Raw genomic sequence first — 17,635 nt, forward strand, 5'->3', positions numbered from 1 at the left:
TAACATCTTAATGAGTATCGGATAGGAAAGAACTGGTTGCAACCGTTGAAATACAGAGTGTATATAGCCATTCTCAATCTGATAACAAAAATTAATAACAAGAAAACAAATAATGATAGAAGCATGTGGTCCGAAAACATCGCTTCTACGAGACTTCAAGATTTTGCTACAGCCTGGGCTGCCATCTACTGCAGATGACCGCAGTGTCACAGTTTTTATTTTAAAATTAAGTCAGCATAGCAGCGAGTGAAGTGAGTGTTGTGGTATCATGACACAAAATCTCCCGTCAGAATTCAACGAACAATCAGAACACCAACCAAGTGGCTCCTCCACACTAGAGTACTGATGTTCATTCATTTTGTGGTGAAACTTTTCCTGAGTAATGGGTGGGGAGAGTTGGCCAATGCCCCCACAATCCCCAGAAATAACCCGCTTGACTTCTTCCTGGGGGGATACGGTATGTTAAAGGCAGGTTTTACGCAACACCTGTCCGTGATATTGCAACGCTCAAAAACAGTATAGGGACGCAACAGATACACTGAAATGTTGAATAACACATAGATGGAAATTGAATATCACATGGATGTCTTGAGGGTGACTAACGGAACACACGTGGAAATGCTCTAAATCAGGTTAAAAAAATAGCTTTTTGAGTTTTTTATTATTTGCCGCAAACTTCATACTTCAAACAATCTTAGTTTATTGTTATTAATGTTTGTAACCAGGGAGAGACTTTAAGTCCATCCTATACAGTAGTTAGAAAGGTTGCTGAAAGAGTAAAGTATTGAAAAGAAATCAGAGTCTGTGCAAATAGCTTCTGTCGGAAAGTTTTACGAAAGGTCAGCTTTCTGTAGTATGGAGATAAATGATTTGATCGTTTGAGATGATAAACAAACCGAATACAGACATTTTGTATACGATGCAAACAGTATGTAAATTTCTCATCTAAATCTGTTAAAAGCGACATTACAAAATTCAAGGATGAGGGATTATCACTGATTTTACAAGTATGGTAGTAGCTTTGTTTCTGTTGGTGGAATTTTCTTTAGTCTTGAGAGTGAATACAATTACCAGAATTACCAGAAGGCTTTCGCATAAACAACATTTTCCTCAGATTTCCATTCAAACTCCACAGTCATATCTCATGGTCATAGCATTGTAGCGTTTCTTAGTATACTTTGACCAGTTGGAAATGATTGATGTAATTCTTGTCCATACCCTCTCATCCTTCCTCAGTGATCCCATGAGACTTTCCAAGTTCACTTGCTCAAAACTTTCTACTAAATAATATATATATTACTTTCATTTCTTACCTTTACGTCAGTTACTCTGACATAATTAAACTCCAAGGGTCTAAAATCTTCATTCGATTTCAAAGCGTTACAGTTTAAAAAGGCTAATTGCATTTGAATGAAATGCTTACAGTTCGTAAGAGAGAGTCTTCAAGTTTATACATATATCACTTCCATATAAGTATCACTTATCATTCGGTTTGAGAGTGCTATACTAGTTTCTAAGGAAACTAGGCAGCTTTGATACATAATGGAAAATAGTTGAAGTTATATCTAGTTTGCAGTTAACAAATGTTCAATGTTGCCTTCAGGTGCGCGGTGCACTGCACACATCAAGTCGATAGTCGAATTCCTCCCATACCTTGAATACTGAGAGGACTTGACTGATGGTTGGTTTGAAATTGTACTACCAAGTTCATCATTTTTGTATATGACTGACATTTCACGCCAATCAAACGAAACGTGAATACTTCCTCTTTCGAAAGTAGGCGTTTTATTCAAATGTGATTAGACATTTTGCAAGATATTAGGCATTTGACACTTTAGATTAGATATTAGACACTTTTAAATATTAGGCATTTCATTCAAATATGATTAGCCGTTTGCATGATGTAACACTCTGTCAGTTGAACGATAGGCACTTCGTCTTTTGAACGGTAGGCGTTTCATTCAAATATGATGATAAACCATTTTCAAGATATAACACTATGAATTCCAATGTAGATTTGAGATTTTTTGGACTCATTCCCCTCAAATCCAAATTGCTCCTTCTACCATTCCTGACAAGTGGAAAATAATTTCGCAATTACTTTCGAAAGCAATGAATTACAAAAGTTAAAAACAAAATCACTAAAATATTTTATTTCCTTTAAAAATTATGTAACTCATTCAGGTAGTGTCGAGTTTTTAAGACTTTGATGCGAAAGTGCAGACACAACAGTTCGGATCGTTTTCGGAAGCTTTATTGAATTCTCTTGAAAATATTTTAATCGGTCTTTCATAAAAGTTTTAACTTTCACATTATTAGCATCTGCGTTACTTTTCAACTGTTTTGATATTTTACGCAACACTGACGATAATTTTTTCAAAATCAGTACCTTTTGCTTTTTATTTTCATTCATAAGGATATCTTTGTCAATCTCGTCTGATATTTTGTTAGGTGTCTCAGCAATTTCATTATTTTTATGGAGAATCTTATCTGATAGTTCGAAAAGTGTTACTGTCCCATTTTCAATGAGAGACTGCATTGTTCTGAGATGGGCTACGATAACTTTTATCCATTCTTGTGTTTCTTCCGAAGGTGGTACATGGTGATGAAATTCTTTTGATTTGTAATCTAATATTTCAGTTTCAACAAGATGTTCCGTTTCTGCCGACGCTCGATTGAACTCATATAAGATATTTGCTTCCTCCAGTTCAAGATCCAGTGGCGTACTGTACAGAAATTCCCCGATATCTTCTTGCCATACACTCAGTCGTAAATGAACTGTGGGATCGACATCATTAGATACAACAAATACTGGTCTAGTTAGGGATTTGAGAGTACGAGTCTGAGATAGAAAACTGCTCTTTATCTGTTTAGCACTGGACACTATAACATCCTTGGCAATTGCATTGTATTTTTGGAATGCACGTGAAGTTCTCCGTAGAAGAGTCTTCACCAATCTCTGTTCATTATATATTTTGCTACCTGGAAAGTCGTGTTCATCAATATCATCAATTTCTTGGAATGATTTGGACATCTGCAAGAAAGAAATAAAAGAAAATATTAATGCAAAATAGATAAAAAGAATTGATTTCATAGCTATTTAAGCATTTATCGCAATATCTAATGGATATCCACAATTAAAGGAACTTATTTGAAGTAACACTGTGAAACGGCCTCGTCAATAACAACCGTAATTTTTAGTCCTGCAGGATGTTAAAATTTTATTTGCTGTTACTTGACTATAGTATAATTTCTAACTCCTAGAACACATTAATCATTCCGGTTAGAAGTGTGAACTCATCGAAAGTTACTTGCAAATACAGTTTTTTAAAAAAATCAACGGATGATTGTTTCGACCGCTTAGAAAGCATTTTCAGAAAACAAGCTTGTCTAGCATTCGTCCTTGCTATTCAAAATTCCTCAGAGTTCAGTATGTTGTCTTAATTACAAACGCTATGTGGATAATTAGATAATTTTCAGAAGCTGTTTCGGATTCTTGTCTAATCACAGGTCGTGTAAGAATCCGAAAGTTAATATTGCAATTACATGTGAATTATACACGAAAAGACCTCTGGATTTGGTATTGGAGTATTGATCTACTGACTTCGAACCCCATGAAAATCTATTTTGGGTCCACGGCATCATTCTTGGATTTCTATTCCATACGTTTCACAAGATTACCATAAGAGAATGTCACCTGTTATCCTTGTTTGATGTTCTTCAGAAAAAAAAAAAAACACACTGCTGAACAAGACTGTACTTATTTAATATAAAAACACATTTACACGTGACGTTTCGATCTTCTAGCCAAGATCCTCATCAGACGTACACTGAGTGATAGAAAAAACTACTTAAGTATAAATACACAATTCTTCTCCCTATCTGCTCTCTCATTGGCCCGTTCACTCTCATTGGCACTTGAGAGAGCAGATAGGGAGATGAATTGTGTATTTATACTTAAGTAGTTTTTTCTATCACTCAGTGTACGTCTGATAAGGATCTTGGCTAGAAGATCGAAACGTCACGTGTAAATGTGTTTTTATATTAAACATTGTTCAGCAAGTGTGTTTTTCTGATTTTATTCACAAGACGTATGACTATGATCGTGTGCCAGTTTGATATTCTTATTATTCATTTCTCTATCAGCAACAAGTCTAACAGCAGTGTTTGTAAAACAGAGCTTCGGTGATATCCCCATTGTATTTTTGTAAAAAAAAAAAAGAAAAGAAAAAGAAAAAGAAAAAAGAAAAAGAAAAAGAAAAAAAGAAAAAGAAAAAACTAAGCAGATTTAACCTAGGTTCCTCCCTGACTTTAGTAAAATAAATCGTGGCCCATCATTCTGAGTTCGAGACGTACATTTACATCCCTGGTTCGACACCTGATGAAGAAGCAGATGCCTTTTGACTTAAGATGGAAATGTCGAGAATCGCACGTGCCCACTGACCGAGTCGGTGACCAGTGACGTTTCTATGACATACTAGGAAACGATAGTTAACAAAGACTTTGACATCGAGAAATCAGGGCTGATTTGGAGTGAAAGAATGTCAGGGCAGGTAGAGGATACGACTAGACTTTATGAATCGAATTGCAGATTTAAGACAAAAGCCAAACTGCCAAACTATAGAAACTTAAAACTGTTATCACTAGCAAGCTCTTAGTCCTTCCTTATTTCGAATCTTTTTTTATACCTCTACTTTAGTACTTTTTTAAATAAGAAATTGTTCTGCTGTATTACTAATTTATTCTGATGTTTCCGCTTACCATATAAGAATGATAATTCATTCCTTGGCTGTGTGTATTTAAGCATGTTTATTACCAGTGTTGCCAAAAGATTGACACAAAAAGTCGCTAAAAGAGAGGTGAAATTACTCCAATTTTGGGTGAAAAGTCGCTTATAAAAGTTGTTCGTGAAATCCGTTGTCTATAACCATTCTTTTAAAGTTATGGATGTAAAATAAACAATATGTTCTATTCACTTCTTTCTCAACAGGGCTCAACCAATCCTTGAATTCAAGGATCATTTCACATTGTTTCGTGTACTTTTGTTCATATTTTGGAGACATAACAGTTTCGAAATAATTAACACTACAGTAATTACGTTATGCATTTTGTCTAAAGAAAAAAAATACAGAATAATTAAAAGATCGCAAAGGACAAATATAACAAACACCCACTTCGCCTTTATTCACGCATCTATAACTAATCTTGTTGCTATTGGTAATGGTGTATTACTTGTGTCTCTCAACGGGAACTCTGCGAACTAAAGGACATCAAGTTTGTAATTGTTCTTCGTTAGAGGGCAAGGGTAACAGATAACAATGCAGGATTGTAGGGGAGTGGGTACGCTGTATTTCCAAACTCTTCATCACTTGTGGTGATTAAACAAACAAACAAACAAACAAACAAAGAAAAAAAGAACGTGAAAACTGTTTTGAGCCAATAATGCTTCTCTACAGATTAACAGGTTGTTTGCGGAAAAATGTCGCTAAATTTGTAAGTAAGTAGGTAAATTGTAATTGAAAAATCACCAAAAAAGTCGCCAATCGGAAAAAAATATTTCTTGTCGCTATTGTGAAGGTTGAATCCCCCAGATTTAGCTACTTTTCCTCCAAATTGGCAACACTGCTTACTATATCTTACACTTTGACAAATACTTAGCTATTTTGCATGACATTTGTTGTCTCTACAAGACTCAGACTCGTGGAACATACTCTAAAAGTATTCCTTAAATTGCGTAACACAACAATATTTAATATATAAAAGAGTCTACGTATGATTACCGGTACTCTTAGCATCATTTAGTTATTGATATGATAAAGTAGGCTTGTACAGAACATTCTTTATTTCAACATAATATAGCTGTTTCAAGCACAAGAAGTTTCGAGTAAGATATGTCAGGAACTTATAACAATAGTAATATGTTAATTAAAGAAACAAGTCTACATCTCGTTATGAAAATGTCAATGCAGTTCAGTTACATACATTACGTGATTACGATATACAAGTAAATGGAGTTGATTCCATATTTTCTCCTGATTTCAAGAGTTAATAATACCGGTGTCCGCAAAACAGTAGCTCTTTCTTATTTCATAAGCAATGGTTATCATTTACCATAAATGAACATTACCTGATTTATACGATTGTGTAGAAGTATTTATTTCATCAATATGATTATGCATTATCACGTCTATTGTATTTCTTTAATACTAATTATTATATTATTCATCACAAATTCTTTTATCATTAATATTTCATTTTTATATACTTAATTTAAGTACAGTACAACCTCTATAATCCGTGATCTTTGGGACTCGGGTTATGGTCGGAACGCAAAAAAGTCGGATTATCAGAAAATATTGAAAACTACGAATTTACAGTAAAATAAACAATTTTTGAACTCAAAAATGACTGTATTGTTCTCCACAGCGAAAACAAACGAACAGTAAGCACGAAAAACTGTATACTACAGTACAGAAAACACGCACAACGAAAGAAACGATACAAGAGATAACGGAGAACCAAAGCGATCAAGCGGTAACAGCAAGTAAACAACAATGCTGTGGCGGCAGTAAACGACAATAGGCCTCATAAGTCATCAACGAGTCGGAACAATTTCGGCTCGAGCACTGTCGGATCAACCGGAGTGGCGTATCAGCCGAAGGCGAACGAGAGAGGTTCTACTGTACTTATATTTCTTCGCACTATATTGTATTACAAATATTTTACCATTTATCTCTTTATCTCAACCTTTTCACATTTTTATATAATTTATTATCGTAATTACGCATCTTTATGTTATTATTTCTAGGGATGCGCACGAGACAAGATTTGAGACTGTCTCGTCTCGAAAGTGTGCTCTAAAAGTCATATCTCGACTCGAAAAATATATATTTTTCTATTGGAAGAGGTGTGTCTCGACTCGAATTTTGTCAGGAAAGTTCTGTTTTGACTCGTCTCCCTAATTATTTCCTATCACGTTAATTGTAACATATCATTTACTAGAGTTTTCTTTTATATTACCACATTACAATAAACACAAAATAAATAGATTAAATGTGAGCTACTTCAACCTATATGTACGGTAGATTTGGATACAGAAATCAGAGAGTGTTAGAAAAAATTTATTATATGAAATTAGATGTAGATATAACATTATCGTAACTCAATAGTAACCATCAAGAACCGAAATAATGTAAGATGTGGTTGCTATCGGATTTTAGAAAAAAGAAAATAATACTTTTACTAGGCATGTAATTATGAAGATTATTCAGGAATGTATATATAATTTGCTTAAATATGGCATTACTTCTCCTGATTTCCTTTATAGAAGCATTAAATTTTATTTGATTTTCAGAGATGATGGCTTACTATTAGATTATTAGCAGACCTCCATATTTGACAATCATCTATCTATACATAAAGAAAACATGTTTCTTTTTCAGGGACGGCATATTCCGCCAAAAGATTAATTTTGGAAATTAAATTCTCATTTCAATCATTTTATTAGATTAAGAGACATTAACATGGGGCCTTAGCTATAGTTAAATATCAACAACGTGTACAACATTAACATTTTAGAAGTCATTATAATGTGAGCATTACAACTGTTAACTTTGCACTAGCAATGAAATATTTCACTGCTAACAGTGCTTAATTGCACAAAAGTTACCGACAATTATTATCACTAATAAAGTATTTTCAAATGATAATGGCCAGTGGATGTTTGGCTATGCTGATTCTTAGGCACTTACTTTCTCAAACTCACTAGAATATTTCTTGTGTGCTTATTATGAGTTGATATGATAAATTGGAAATAATAGTTTATAATGATTACAAGTACTGTGCTCGAATGTTCTCAGGTGTGAAGTTCTTTATTAAGCTTATTTCGGTGTACCATGTTACGACCAATAATTTTTAGTTTGTTTTACTGGTCTACAGAATATAATAGCAACAGTAATAATAATGGCAATTATTCCAAAGTAGAATAAATAATTTTAAAAAAGATATTAAACAATTATGACTGGAAATATATTTTTTCCTTTCTGAACATTAATATATATATATTAATGTTCAGAAAGCAAAAAACTGATTTTATACTATGCATTATTTTTGTTAAAAAAAACTACTGTACTGACATTAAGCTAAATCTCATATATTGATCAGAATTTACCAGGATTTTGTCCTAAGCAACGATCCATCAGTGAAATTCAATCTTTACTCATTTCTTAACCTAGAAAAAAATCTTGTATTATAGGTTAGTAATTAACGTTTCAGAAGGACTCTAAATTTAAAAAAAAAAATGTAAACGCACTAAAATTTTAACGTAAAATAACCTGTTGAATATGTTTATTGCTGGGGGCGCGGTGGCTCAGTGGTATAGCGTTCACCTCCAGTGCTTGGAGTCCCTGGTTCGATACTAGCTCGCGCCGTGTGGACTTTGTGGTGGACAAACACCGTGCTCGTGTGTTTTCTCGGGGTTATCCCGTTTCCTCCCACTTTCTTAATTCCACCATTTCACTCATCTCTCATCATCACCGTCTCCTTTAGCCTAACCGGCATAACCGTGGGACGTAAAACTTAAAGATTTCATTTCAGGTTTATTGCTTCAAAAGTAAGAAAGAAACCTCCATCATCGCATATACATGACAGTTGTCTAGACAGTAAGTTTAGCCTCAATAAAGCAGCTCGTATCTTCATATTTACATTGCTTCTACATGTTTTTAATAACTTCTACATATTTTAGTTTGGATCGTTCTAATAAAACTTTATTCATTAGTAATATAAGTAGCGACTGCTAAGAAACAGGGATACTCTAAATCAGCGTTTTTCAACTTGCGGCACACTACGGGTGCAGCTTGAATTCTCACGGCAGACTCATAGATTATTATTATTATTATTATTATTATTATTATTATTATTATTATTATTATTATTATTATTATTATTATTATTATTATTATTATTATTATTATTATTATTATTATTATTTGCAAATATAAAATACCAGGGTATTTTTTTGTGATTACTGATCTCCTTCTCACAGAGATGAAAGCTCGATCACTGGTTTTCCCCCCATGCTAATTCATTATGCTTATTTTTCATTCTAATTTTAAAATAGAAAACAATTGCAATGAAATATAGGACTCAGATTTTTAAAAATACGCTTTCTTTTTCGAAAACTGTATCCAACCTTTCACTAAGAACGAAGATCACTAAATAACAAACGAACAAACAAATGTCTTGAACTTTTAACTTGGCTGTTTTAACCAAAACCGGTGCATATTATTGCAATCACACACCTGTTCAACAAAGTGTTCTGTCATTCACGTTCGACTGAGTGTTCTACGAACGTTCACTTGACGCGTACCGTACAAGTGCTTCCATTTCTCGGTGTTAGTATGACTCTCAATTGAAGCGTAATATAGCAGCTAACCGTGGAAATGTGTACGAGCCGAAATACTGTCTGCTACATAGTAATAGATGTAGAATAATATATTATAATTACAGTAATTTTTTCCCATGGTAGAAATTCATAGTAATGTCAAATACAAAAATATACATTTTTTTCCTATGTCTTGCAATTCGGTTGCTATACGTAGAATTAATAGTTTTGTTCGATTTCCTCGCGGCACACCGGTTGGAAAACGCTGCTCTAAATCAAGGCGGATCTTGCAGTGTCTCTAGAAATTATTAGCTTAAATGTCATCTTATGCAATCCTTACTTGTTCTCACGAATATTGCAAAGTTTTGTATCAGCCATGCCATCACACGAACATTAAATGTCAGACACATTATTACTACTGATAATAATAACTTAATGGACTTATGACATTGGTGATACAATACACCAGTATTTTCAGCTCTATTTACTTCTCCGAATAAATACTGCATAGCATGAGAATTCCATAACTATTCAATAATAATAAAAAAGTAATGAGGAATGATATATTTACATGCAATAACATGTATGGAATGTGATGCATTGGCTTGAACGTTAAAATAAATCATCCATCACTGCATTATACTAGGAGCTGACGATTCATAGATCCCAATTTCCAGCATGGCACATCGAACACTATTAACCAAACAATATGATAGTAACGATATTATCTGTATTGTTCTTAGCTTAGTTCATTTCTAAATATTGCATGAGCCGTATGGTGATAAGATAGAGGTTTTCTGAGGTAGACAACTGTGAATGGCTGGTACCCAGGGTCTGCTAAATATGCGATTCGAACTGGCATTGGTCGCTGGAAGTGTGACGTCACGCGGAAGAGAGGAAATCGCGTCTTCTGCTTTTAGCATATACTTTTTGTATACTCCGAGCATATTGTAACTTCATTTGATTGTTGAAACTACATAGAGACAAAAATATTACTAATTCTAACACTACAAATACGCAGGGTAAATTGCTATATTATAATAAATTTATATTAATGTTATCATCCACTCGTTGTTTTATGAATATTGATAGGAAATGTTAGAGATAATTCTAATTGCAGCCCTCAGAAGTCTCAGAACCCGGAACGCATTAATTGTTTTTCCTTGCACTGTGTTTCTTTTTTCTTTTTTTTCTTTTTTTTTTTTTTTAAGGTTGAGATTGCTCAAATAAATGTTCTTGTTTTTACATATGTTCCTACGATATTTTGGGTTTAGTTCGCGGAAAATGTGCCCGAACAAAATTCATAAGCGCGAGTGCCGGGAGGCTAATAACTGCAAGTCTCATTAAAGGATTTGAGCCAGAACCTGAGTAAGCACGAGCCTGAATGAAGGATGTGAGCCCAACCAAAATGAATACAAGGCCTACTAACGCCAGTGAGCTCGAGTCCCACTGAGTGTTGAAGTCTGAGCCCAAGTAAGCGCTTGCCCGACAGAGATCAGAGAGCACGAGCTCCAAGGAACCTAGTTAGTACAAGCCTCCTTGAAAGATATGAGCCCGGGGCCAAATAAGCACGAGCTTCAACGAGAATAATGAGCACGACCAGTGCTGGAATTACGTATAAGGTAAAAAAGCTATATCTGTGGGCCCCACTCTGCTGGTGGCCCCAAACAATTAAAGGAAAATCTTTATGTACATTTCCAAAATATAAGAAAAAGCAATAAATAAAATTAGCAATAAATAAAAGCAATAAATAAAATATATATAACAACTATAGTGCTTGTTGTTGTGTAGACTTTTAAGATGTAAGTAATGGGAACCCTTCTGCTAGCCTGTTTCCTAAAATATCACTAGTTTCTTCATTTCCTGCACACATAAATGGGCCCCTTTATGACAAAATACACAATGACAAAATACACAAAGAGGCCCCATTACCTTCAATAGGTTAGGGACCCACCAAGCCTAAATCCGGCACTGAGCAGGAACCCACTAAAGGTAATGAAAACGAGCTCACATTAGTGAAAACCGCGCTGGTATCAGTGAGCTCGAGTTATATTGATGGTAGTGAGATAGAGCTTAGCTGACGGAAGTGAGCTAACACAAATGAGTACGAGTCCAATCCAGATTAGTGTGCCCGAATCCAAGCAAGTGCGTGACCGAAAGAGACTAGAGAGCACGAGTTCCAAGGGGCCTAAAAAAAAAAAAAAAAAAAAAAGCAAACGCCAAAAATATAGTTGGGTTGCGTGCGCAACAAAAAGTGGGTGGAGAGAGCAACAGCCAACTAGCAACGTACGCATTTGCCACATTTACATTTATCTTGCTCAGTCACTGTCAAGGTTTCATGTTTCGCGCGCGTGTTGAAGATTGGTTACAGCAGAACGCAGGCTTTGAGCTGTGGCTAGGTAAATGGCTGTCGTCTGCTTACTCCTGCAACAGGAGGGGAAGGAGGTGACACATGACAAGGGAGAGTTGACAACAGCGAGCTGTAAGGTGCGCGCGCAACCCGCCTATATTTTTGGCGTTTGCTTTAGTGAGTTTGAACCTCATTGAAGAATGTGAGTCCTAGACCAAGAAAGCGCAAGTCTCAACGAGAATAAATAGCGCGAACCCCACTGAAAATATAGAACCCGAGCCCACATTAATACACACAGGTGTCAGTGAGTTTGAGCTCCATTTAAGAGTGAGCTCGAGCCCAGTTGACGGGGGATAGCACGCGCGAGTGAGCAAGAGTCTAATTGAGATTAGTGATCCCTCGACTAACTAATCGCGTGCTCGCTCGAAATAGACTAGGGTGCCCGATCTCCAAGGAGCCTAGTAAGAGTGAGCCCCACTGAAGGATGTGAGACCGAGACCGAGTAAACTCGAGCCTCATTGAAGGGTATGAGCACGAGCTTGAGTAAGAGCGAGCCTTAACGAGAATAGTGAACGCTTTCCCCACTGAAAGTAATAAACACATTGCAAACCCCACTGACGTCATTGAGCACGAGTCCATTAATGGTAGTGACCCTTACTCTAGTTCAGATTATTAAGCCCGAGCTTTATTGAGTGTAGTGAGCCCAAACCCAATAAACGTGTACCCCAAAGAAATTAAAATTAAACTGAAATGAAATGAAATCTTTAAGTTTTACGTCCCACGGTTATGCCGGTTAGGCTAAAGGAGACGGTAATTATGAGAAATGAATGAAATGGTGGAATGAAGAAAGTGGGAGGAACCGGGAGAACCCCGAGAAACCCACGAGCACGGTGTTTGTCCACCACAACGTCCACACGGCGTGAGCTGGGTTCGAACCAGGGACCCCGAGCACGGAGGTGAACGTTCTACCACTGAGCCAACGCGCCTCCACCCCCAATGAAGTTAGTGAGCGCGAGCTCCCAGCAGTCTAGTGAGTGTGATCGCGGTGCACCGGTGCACGTGCACCTCATCGTTGTAAATATACACTATCTAAAATGAGAAGCTAGCAGTGAAAATAGCAACACTTTCCAAAACTTTCTGCCATTATTTTTCCGTTTGGGGTTTAAAAGAAAGCAGAGCTTTGCAAAAGCAATACATTAAGTCGATTTTTTGAAGGTTGAAGGAAAAGGATTCACCAAGTAAAACAATATAACATTTGGCAAGTAGGACAGAAAACACGCGACCTTCTTTAAAAAAACCGCCTATGTGTCAGCGTTGTCAAGGGTAAAGAATATTGTCACATGTCACTTTGAAGACTTTCAGTGTGATTGGTTAAATTGTTAATTATAGGTGCACCCCAGCTCAGAAAATCCTGGATCTCACCCTGAGTGTGATCCTTATTGGAGGATGAATCCTAGCCCAAGTGAGCACGAGCCTCAACGGAAATAAGAACTCAAGCCCCATTGAAGGTAACGAACACGAATCCATAAGCTGCACATGTAACCATTTTAAACGTTAAAGTGAATATTTAAATAAGAATAAACACAATGAACACTACATGTTGGCATATGGAAAACCTAGTTTTGAGTGAGCATTACTGGCGGAAAAGAAAGCAGCCATATCAGGTTTATCTCGATTATTTTTATGGCTTCACCGAGTTATGGGGACAAAATGGACAAATACTCTTTTCTAACATTTTTCGCTAGTCCTACAGGATCGATATCCATGACTCTAGTTATTTAAATTTCTTTCAAGTTCTTCAACTTCATATGTTTGAAAAATAAATTATTTTCTCTTAACCTTTTACTTCTGTTCGTTTTTAACAATTCCATGCCAATTCGATATATGCAGAGAAGAAATTGCATGAGGACAGAACTTTTTTTCTTACAGGTAGCTTATGAAGTTCATGTTGTAAGTCTCTCAATCTTTCGGTAAGAAATGAATAAAATAAATATTAGCATTGTTTACATCGACCCTGTCTGCGCGTTTACACCGAGAACCTCACTGTCGTTGTTCCGACAAGATTTTAAGAAAGAGGTGCTATGTTATACATGGAGTCTTCCTTTCTCAATTCGGACATTGAGCAACAACAAAGTTATTTTTATTCATTTTTGTCTCAATAATTACCCATTCTTTATAAATTTCACGCATCGACACCGTTTACTGTATTCCCTACAATGTGTTTGTTTCGTGCTCTCTTCCACGTGACGTCACGTCGCGCAACAATTCTGGGTATTTTTTTCTCTCGATAGCAGAAACAGTGGCGTATTTAGGGGGGAAGGCTTCCGGGCTTAAGCCCCCCCCGAAATCTTACTTACTATAGTAAAGTATATGAAATATCTTGCAGAATTTTCACATTTTCAGGCAAAGCCCCTCCCCCCGAAAGTTAGCAAAGCCCCTCCCGAAACCAAATCGTAAATACGCCACTGGCAGAAAATGTACTACCTGTAATACTCTATATACATTGGCTGGTACCGTCGAAGCTCATTTCATACGTTAGTATTCATTAATTAAAAAATTTAACAATCAATAAAAGAATTTAGATTATTATGAAAATCGACAATTTGTATTTGTCACGCGATTGCAGCTTTAAGACGTTCCCACTATGAACCTGAAGTGCATGACGCTACCGGTATTTATCTGCTAATCATCATCATCATACTTTTCAAATGCAAACGGAAAAAATCTTAAACTTATGTAATGTTCTTTATCAAGAATTAATTTTACTTTTCACTGCTGCTAGTACCACCACTGAAGACTAGACAGAAAACTTTGTAATTAACACAATTGCAAAATTTATTATATTAATCAGTCATCCTGGGATTCCCAAGGCAGCTATCAGAACTCCTGTGAAGCAAATAATTGGTTAGAAATTACTTTATGGTACAGCTTACAACGGCACTTGTATTTCAATGTCTTTTATTATATCTTTATTTGTATTAGTGGGCAGAATTTACTTTTAAATTATCCACAAGCTGTTTAAGAAAGGAAGAAGAAGAATTTGCAAAAAAAAAAAAAAAAAGAAAAAAGATATAGATATAATTTTTCTTTCAGTTGTTATACGTTGCTATTTTGTTAAAATAGTAATTCGACTATGGATCTTATAAAATAGAGGATCTGCCCTTACAACAAAATTTTGAAGCCATAGGTCACAGTTTCACCACCCCTACTCTGCCCATTCCGCCCAATAGGATCGCAATGTTTTGAGCCAACAATCATGGCGGAAACGACAGTAGCCAATCAGACGATGGCAGAAACGAGAGCAGCCAATCAGATGTGCCGATGCTCGGTTGTTTTTTGGCTTCATCGATTTAATAGGATGAAGATACATATGGGCAGATCCTCTATTTATAACATCCTTGAATTCGACGATGTAAAAATAGTTATCATGACAACGAAGAATAAATAATATATAATTGCGGATCCATCTTGTGTAAGCTACATGCGCAATTTTTAAGAAGTGCATTTGTTTAATTTGTTACGTGCAATAGTAAACGGTAACATCTAGATGCAGTGTGTAAATTGTTTTATGATGGTTCTTCGTAGCTTAATTTATATAAATGCACAAACTGAAGACCTTTGAGTTTCGTTATAAGCTATACCATCCGGCATAATTCGAGTCCCAAATAAACTTCTTCATTGTGCCTATAGAATATTCCCATGACTGATAAAAATTATCTGTTCAGTGTCACAACAGCACATTACACGATTACAGACAAATAGTCACTTTTGTGTAAAGTCCATAATCTACACTTAAATTCACGTACGAAGTCCCACTCAGATTACTGTAGTGTCCCTATTGTCATTATCAAGATTTTCAATCAATAATTTTGCATAGGTTAAATAGACAAAATATAATTTTAGCTCAAATCGAATAATAACGGGACTCCCAACATCTGACGCCTAAACAGATTGTTTATTCAAAAGTTTAATCATACGTCACACCTAACAACTAAAGCCGAGCCATCAACAAACTAGAATTTTCGTCTCCGTAAGAACATTATTCCCTTTGAATCATTGCGAACACAACTGACATTGCACGATTTAGGGTCTCAATGTCTAGATCATCCTCCCTATTCCTCAGATATAGCTCCGTCAGACTATTACGTATTCCCCAAACTCAAGCAACACTTAATAAGAAGCCATTTTGGGTCTGATAAGGAAGTGACTTAGTACTGACAGTGGTGCTAGGAACAGTCTTTAGATTTTTTAAAAATGGTCTGCAAAAATTGAAGTACCATACAAGTACCATGTAAAATAACTAAAATTTCATTATTCCATGTGCACTGTTTCTGGATTCGGCTACGAGCTTTTCAGTAGCCCTTCGTATTAAGTTAATAAAATAAGATATACCTACGTGAAACATCACTGCAAGCAGAATCCATTTTCTGCCGTCCATAGTAGCTGCTCCCTTCACTTTAAACCAACAAAGCCTTTCGTTTGAAGTAAGCAAGGATCTCATATGTTTTCATTTCGAGGTTATTTATTTCTCTTGTTTTTGCGAGAAGAGAAACATTTACAGATGTGTCGTCCGCTGTTTTTTCCTTTTTGAGACAATAACGAAAGCCTCTCTTTGTTTCAACGTGCAAACTAGATTAGATTTGTGGCGGTTAGAAAAGCTTTGGAAATGGCACTATTGTTTCTGTACTTCAATGGAATACTGACAATTACACACAAACAGTCAAGTATGCAATCAACATCATTAGCGCGAGGTTGATAGCGAGCTATATAAAAACTTCAAGAGTGTGTACTCATTGTGTGTACTTATTATGTAGTACAGATAGACGAAGGCCAAGTTGAGTTGATTTGACGACTGTAAAGGCAGAAGAAAGTGTTAATGTTTCACTTCGTATTAAAAACTTCTTTTCATACAGAACGTGAAGCCTTTGTGTGGAATCATAACAATATGAATCACACTCAACAACAAAGAATGATATACCACATTTCATTTTCTACTTGATAATCCCATTATCCAACTAAAAGAACCTGTATTTTCTATTTTTCTGGAATATATGGTGCATGCTAAGTTAAATCAATGACAGAAAACGGAACTATTGGGTATTTATCACAGATTAATAGACTACAACTCCTGAGAATGGTTTCTTTTATTTTCTTCGTAATCTTTCAGACTGACGTGGTGTAGCGACTTCACAGACCAGACATGGCTCTTCTGTTATGTCCAATGGTTTTATGAGGCTTGGTTTGGGATTACATTCTTCGTGCAGAGGAGGCACATTTTATGATAGGAGACCTCAATAAAAGTGGACAACAACTGAATGGCGAGTAATCTGCATACAACAGTCTAACGTGTTCATGTGTCATAACGTTAACTTCCTTCGTGTTCACTTTCATGAATATCAATGGTTGATATTCATTGTGGTTGAATTACCAGTGTGTATTTTATTATGTATTTAATTTAGCCCTGGACACGCTCTACAGGCAAGAAAGAGGCAGGTGACAATGTGATAATATGATGAATGGTAGTGTGAAGAAAGTGATTGTGGGTAACACTGAATATGAAAGAAATCCATCAGGGTGTTACTACACGAAGGGGGAGCGGAACTACCAAATATTCGGGCATCCAGCTAGCACCCAGTATAATTTTCGTTTCTTATTTTTTCAATAAAGCTTTCTTAACATTAGAGAGATTAAACACATAGTATTCATTCCTATAATTATCTGTCCCGGGTTCGATTCCCGGTGGAGACACTCGGTCGCAAGAGTGTAAAAAAAGGACTTTTTAGGCCAGCCGCCCTATATAAGCTTTCCCTTGTTAACACCAGGCAAATTCCGGGGCAGTACCTAACGTATAGGACCCAGGCCGCTTCATTCTTTCCGCAATCCCTTCTTTCTTTCCTTTCCAT

General features: G+C 36.0%; 1 protein-coding gene across 1 annotated transcript; it reads right to left on the reverse strand.

Annotated features, from left to right (window-relative positions):
* Positions 1–2,131: 2,131 nt before the first annotated feature.
* Positions 2,132–16,473, reverse strand: LOC145691696 (uncharacterized). The gene is made up of 2 exons (XM_081767033.1): positions 16,129–16,473; positions 2,132–3,034 (listed from the first exon to the last, which is right to left on the reverse strand). The coding sequence occupies exons 1-2, from the start codon at positions 16,231–16,233 to the stop codon at positions 2,177–2,179; spliced, it is 963 nt and encodes a 320-aa protein (XP_081623159.1). The 5' UTR covers positions 16,234–16,473; the 3' UTR covers positions 2,132–2,176.
* Between the last annotated feature and the right edge of the window lie 1,162 nt (positions 16,474–17,635).

This window comes from Thermobia domestica, chromosome 8 (genome assembly GCF_964235325.1).
Source record: "Thermobia domestica chromosome 8, izTheDome1.hap1.1, whole genome shotgun sequence".
In the NCBI taxonomy this organism is placed as follows: Eukaryota; Metazoa; Arthropoda; class Insecta; order Zygentoma; family Lepismatidae; genus Thermobia; species Thermobia domestica.

Excerpts from the sequence above, each read along its gene's own strand:
- LOC145691696 (XM_081767033.1), bottom strand. The coding sequence starts at position 16,233 with ATGAGATCCTTGCTTACTTCAAACGAAAGGCTTTGTTGGTTTAAAGTG. Across the intron at positions 3,035-16,128 it reads TGCTTGCAGTGATGTTTCAC|ATGTCCAAATCATTCCAAGA; the intron begins GTAGGTATATCT and ends TCTTTCTTGCAG.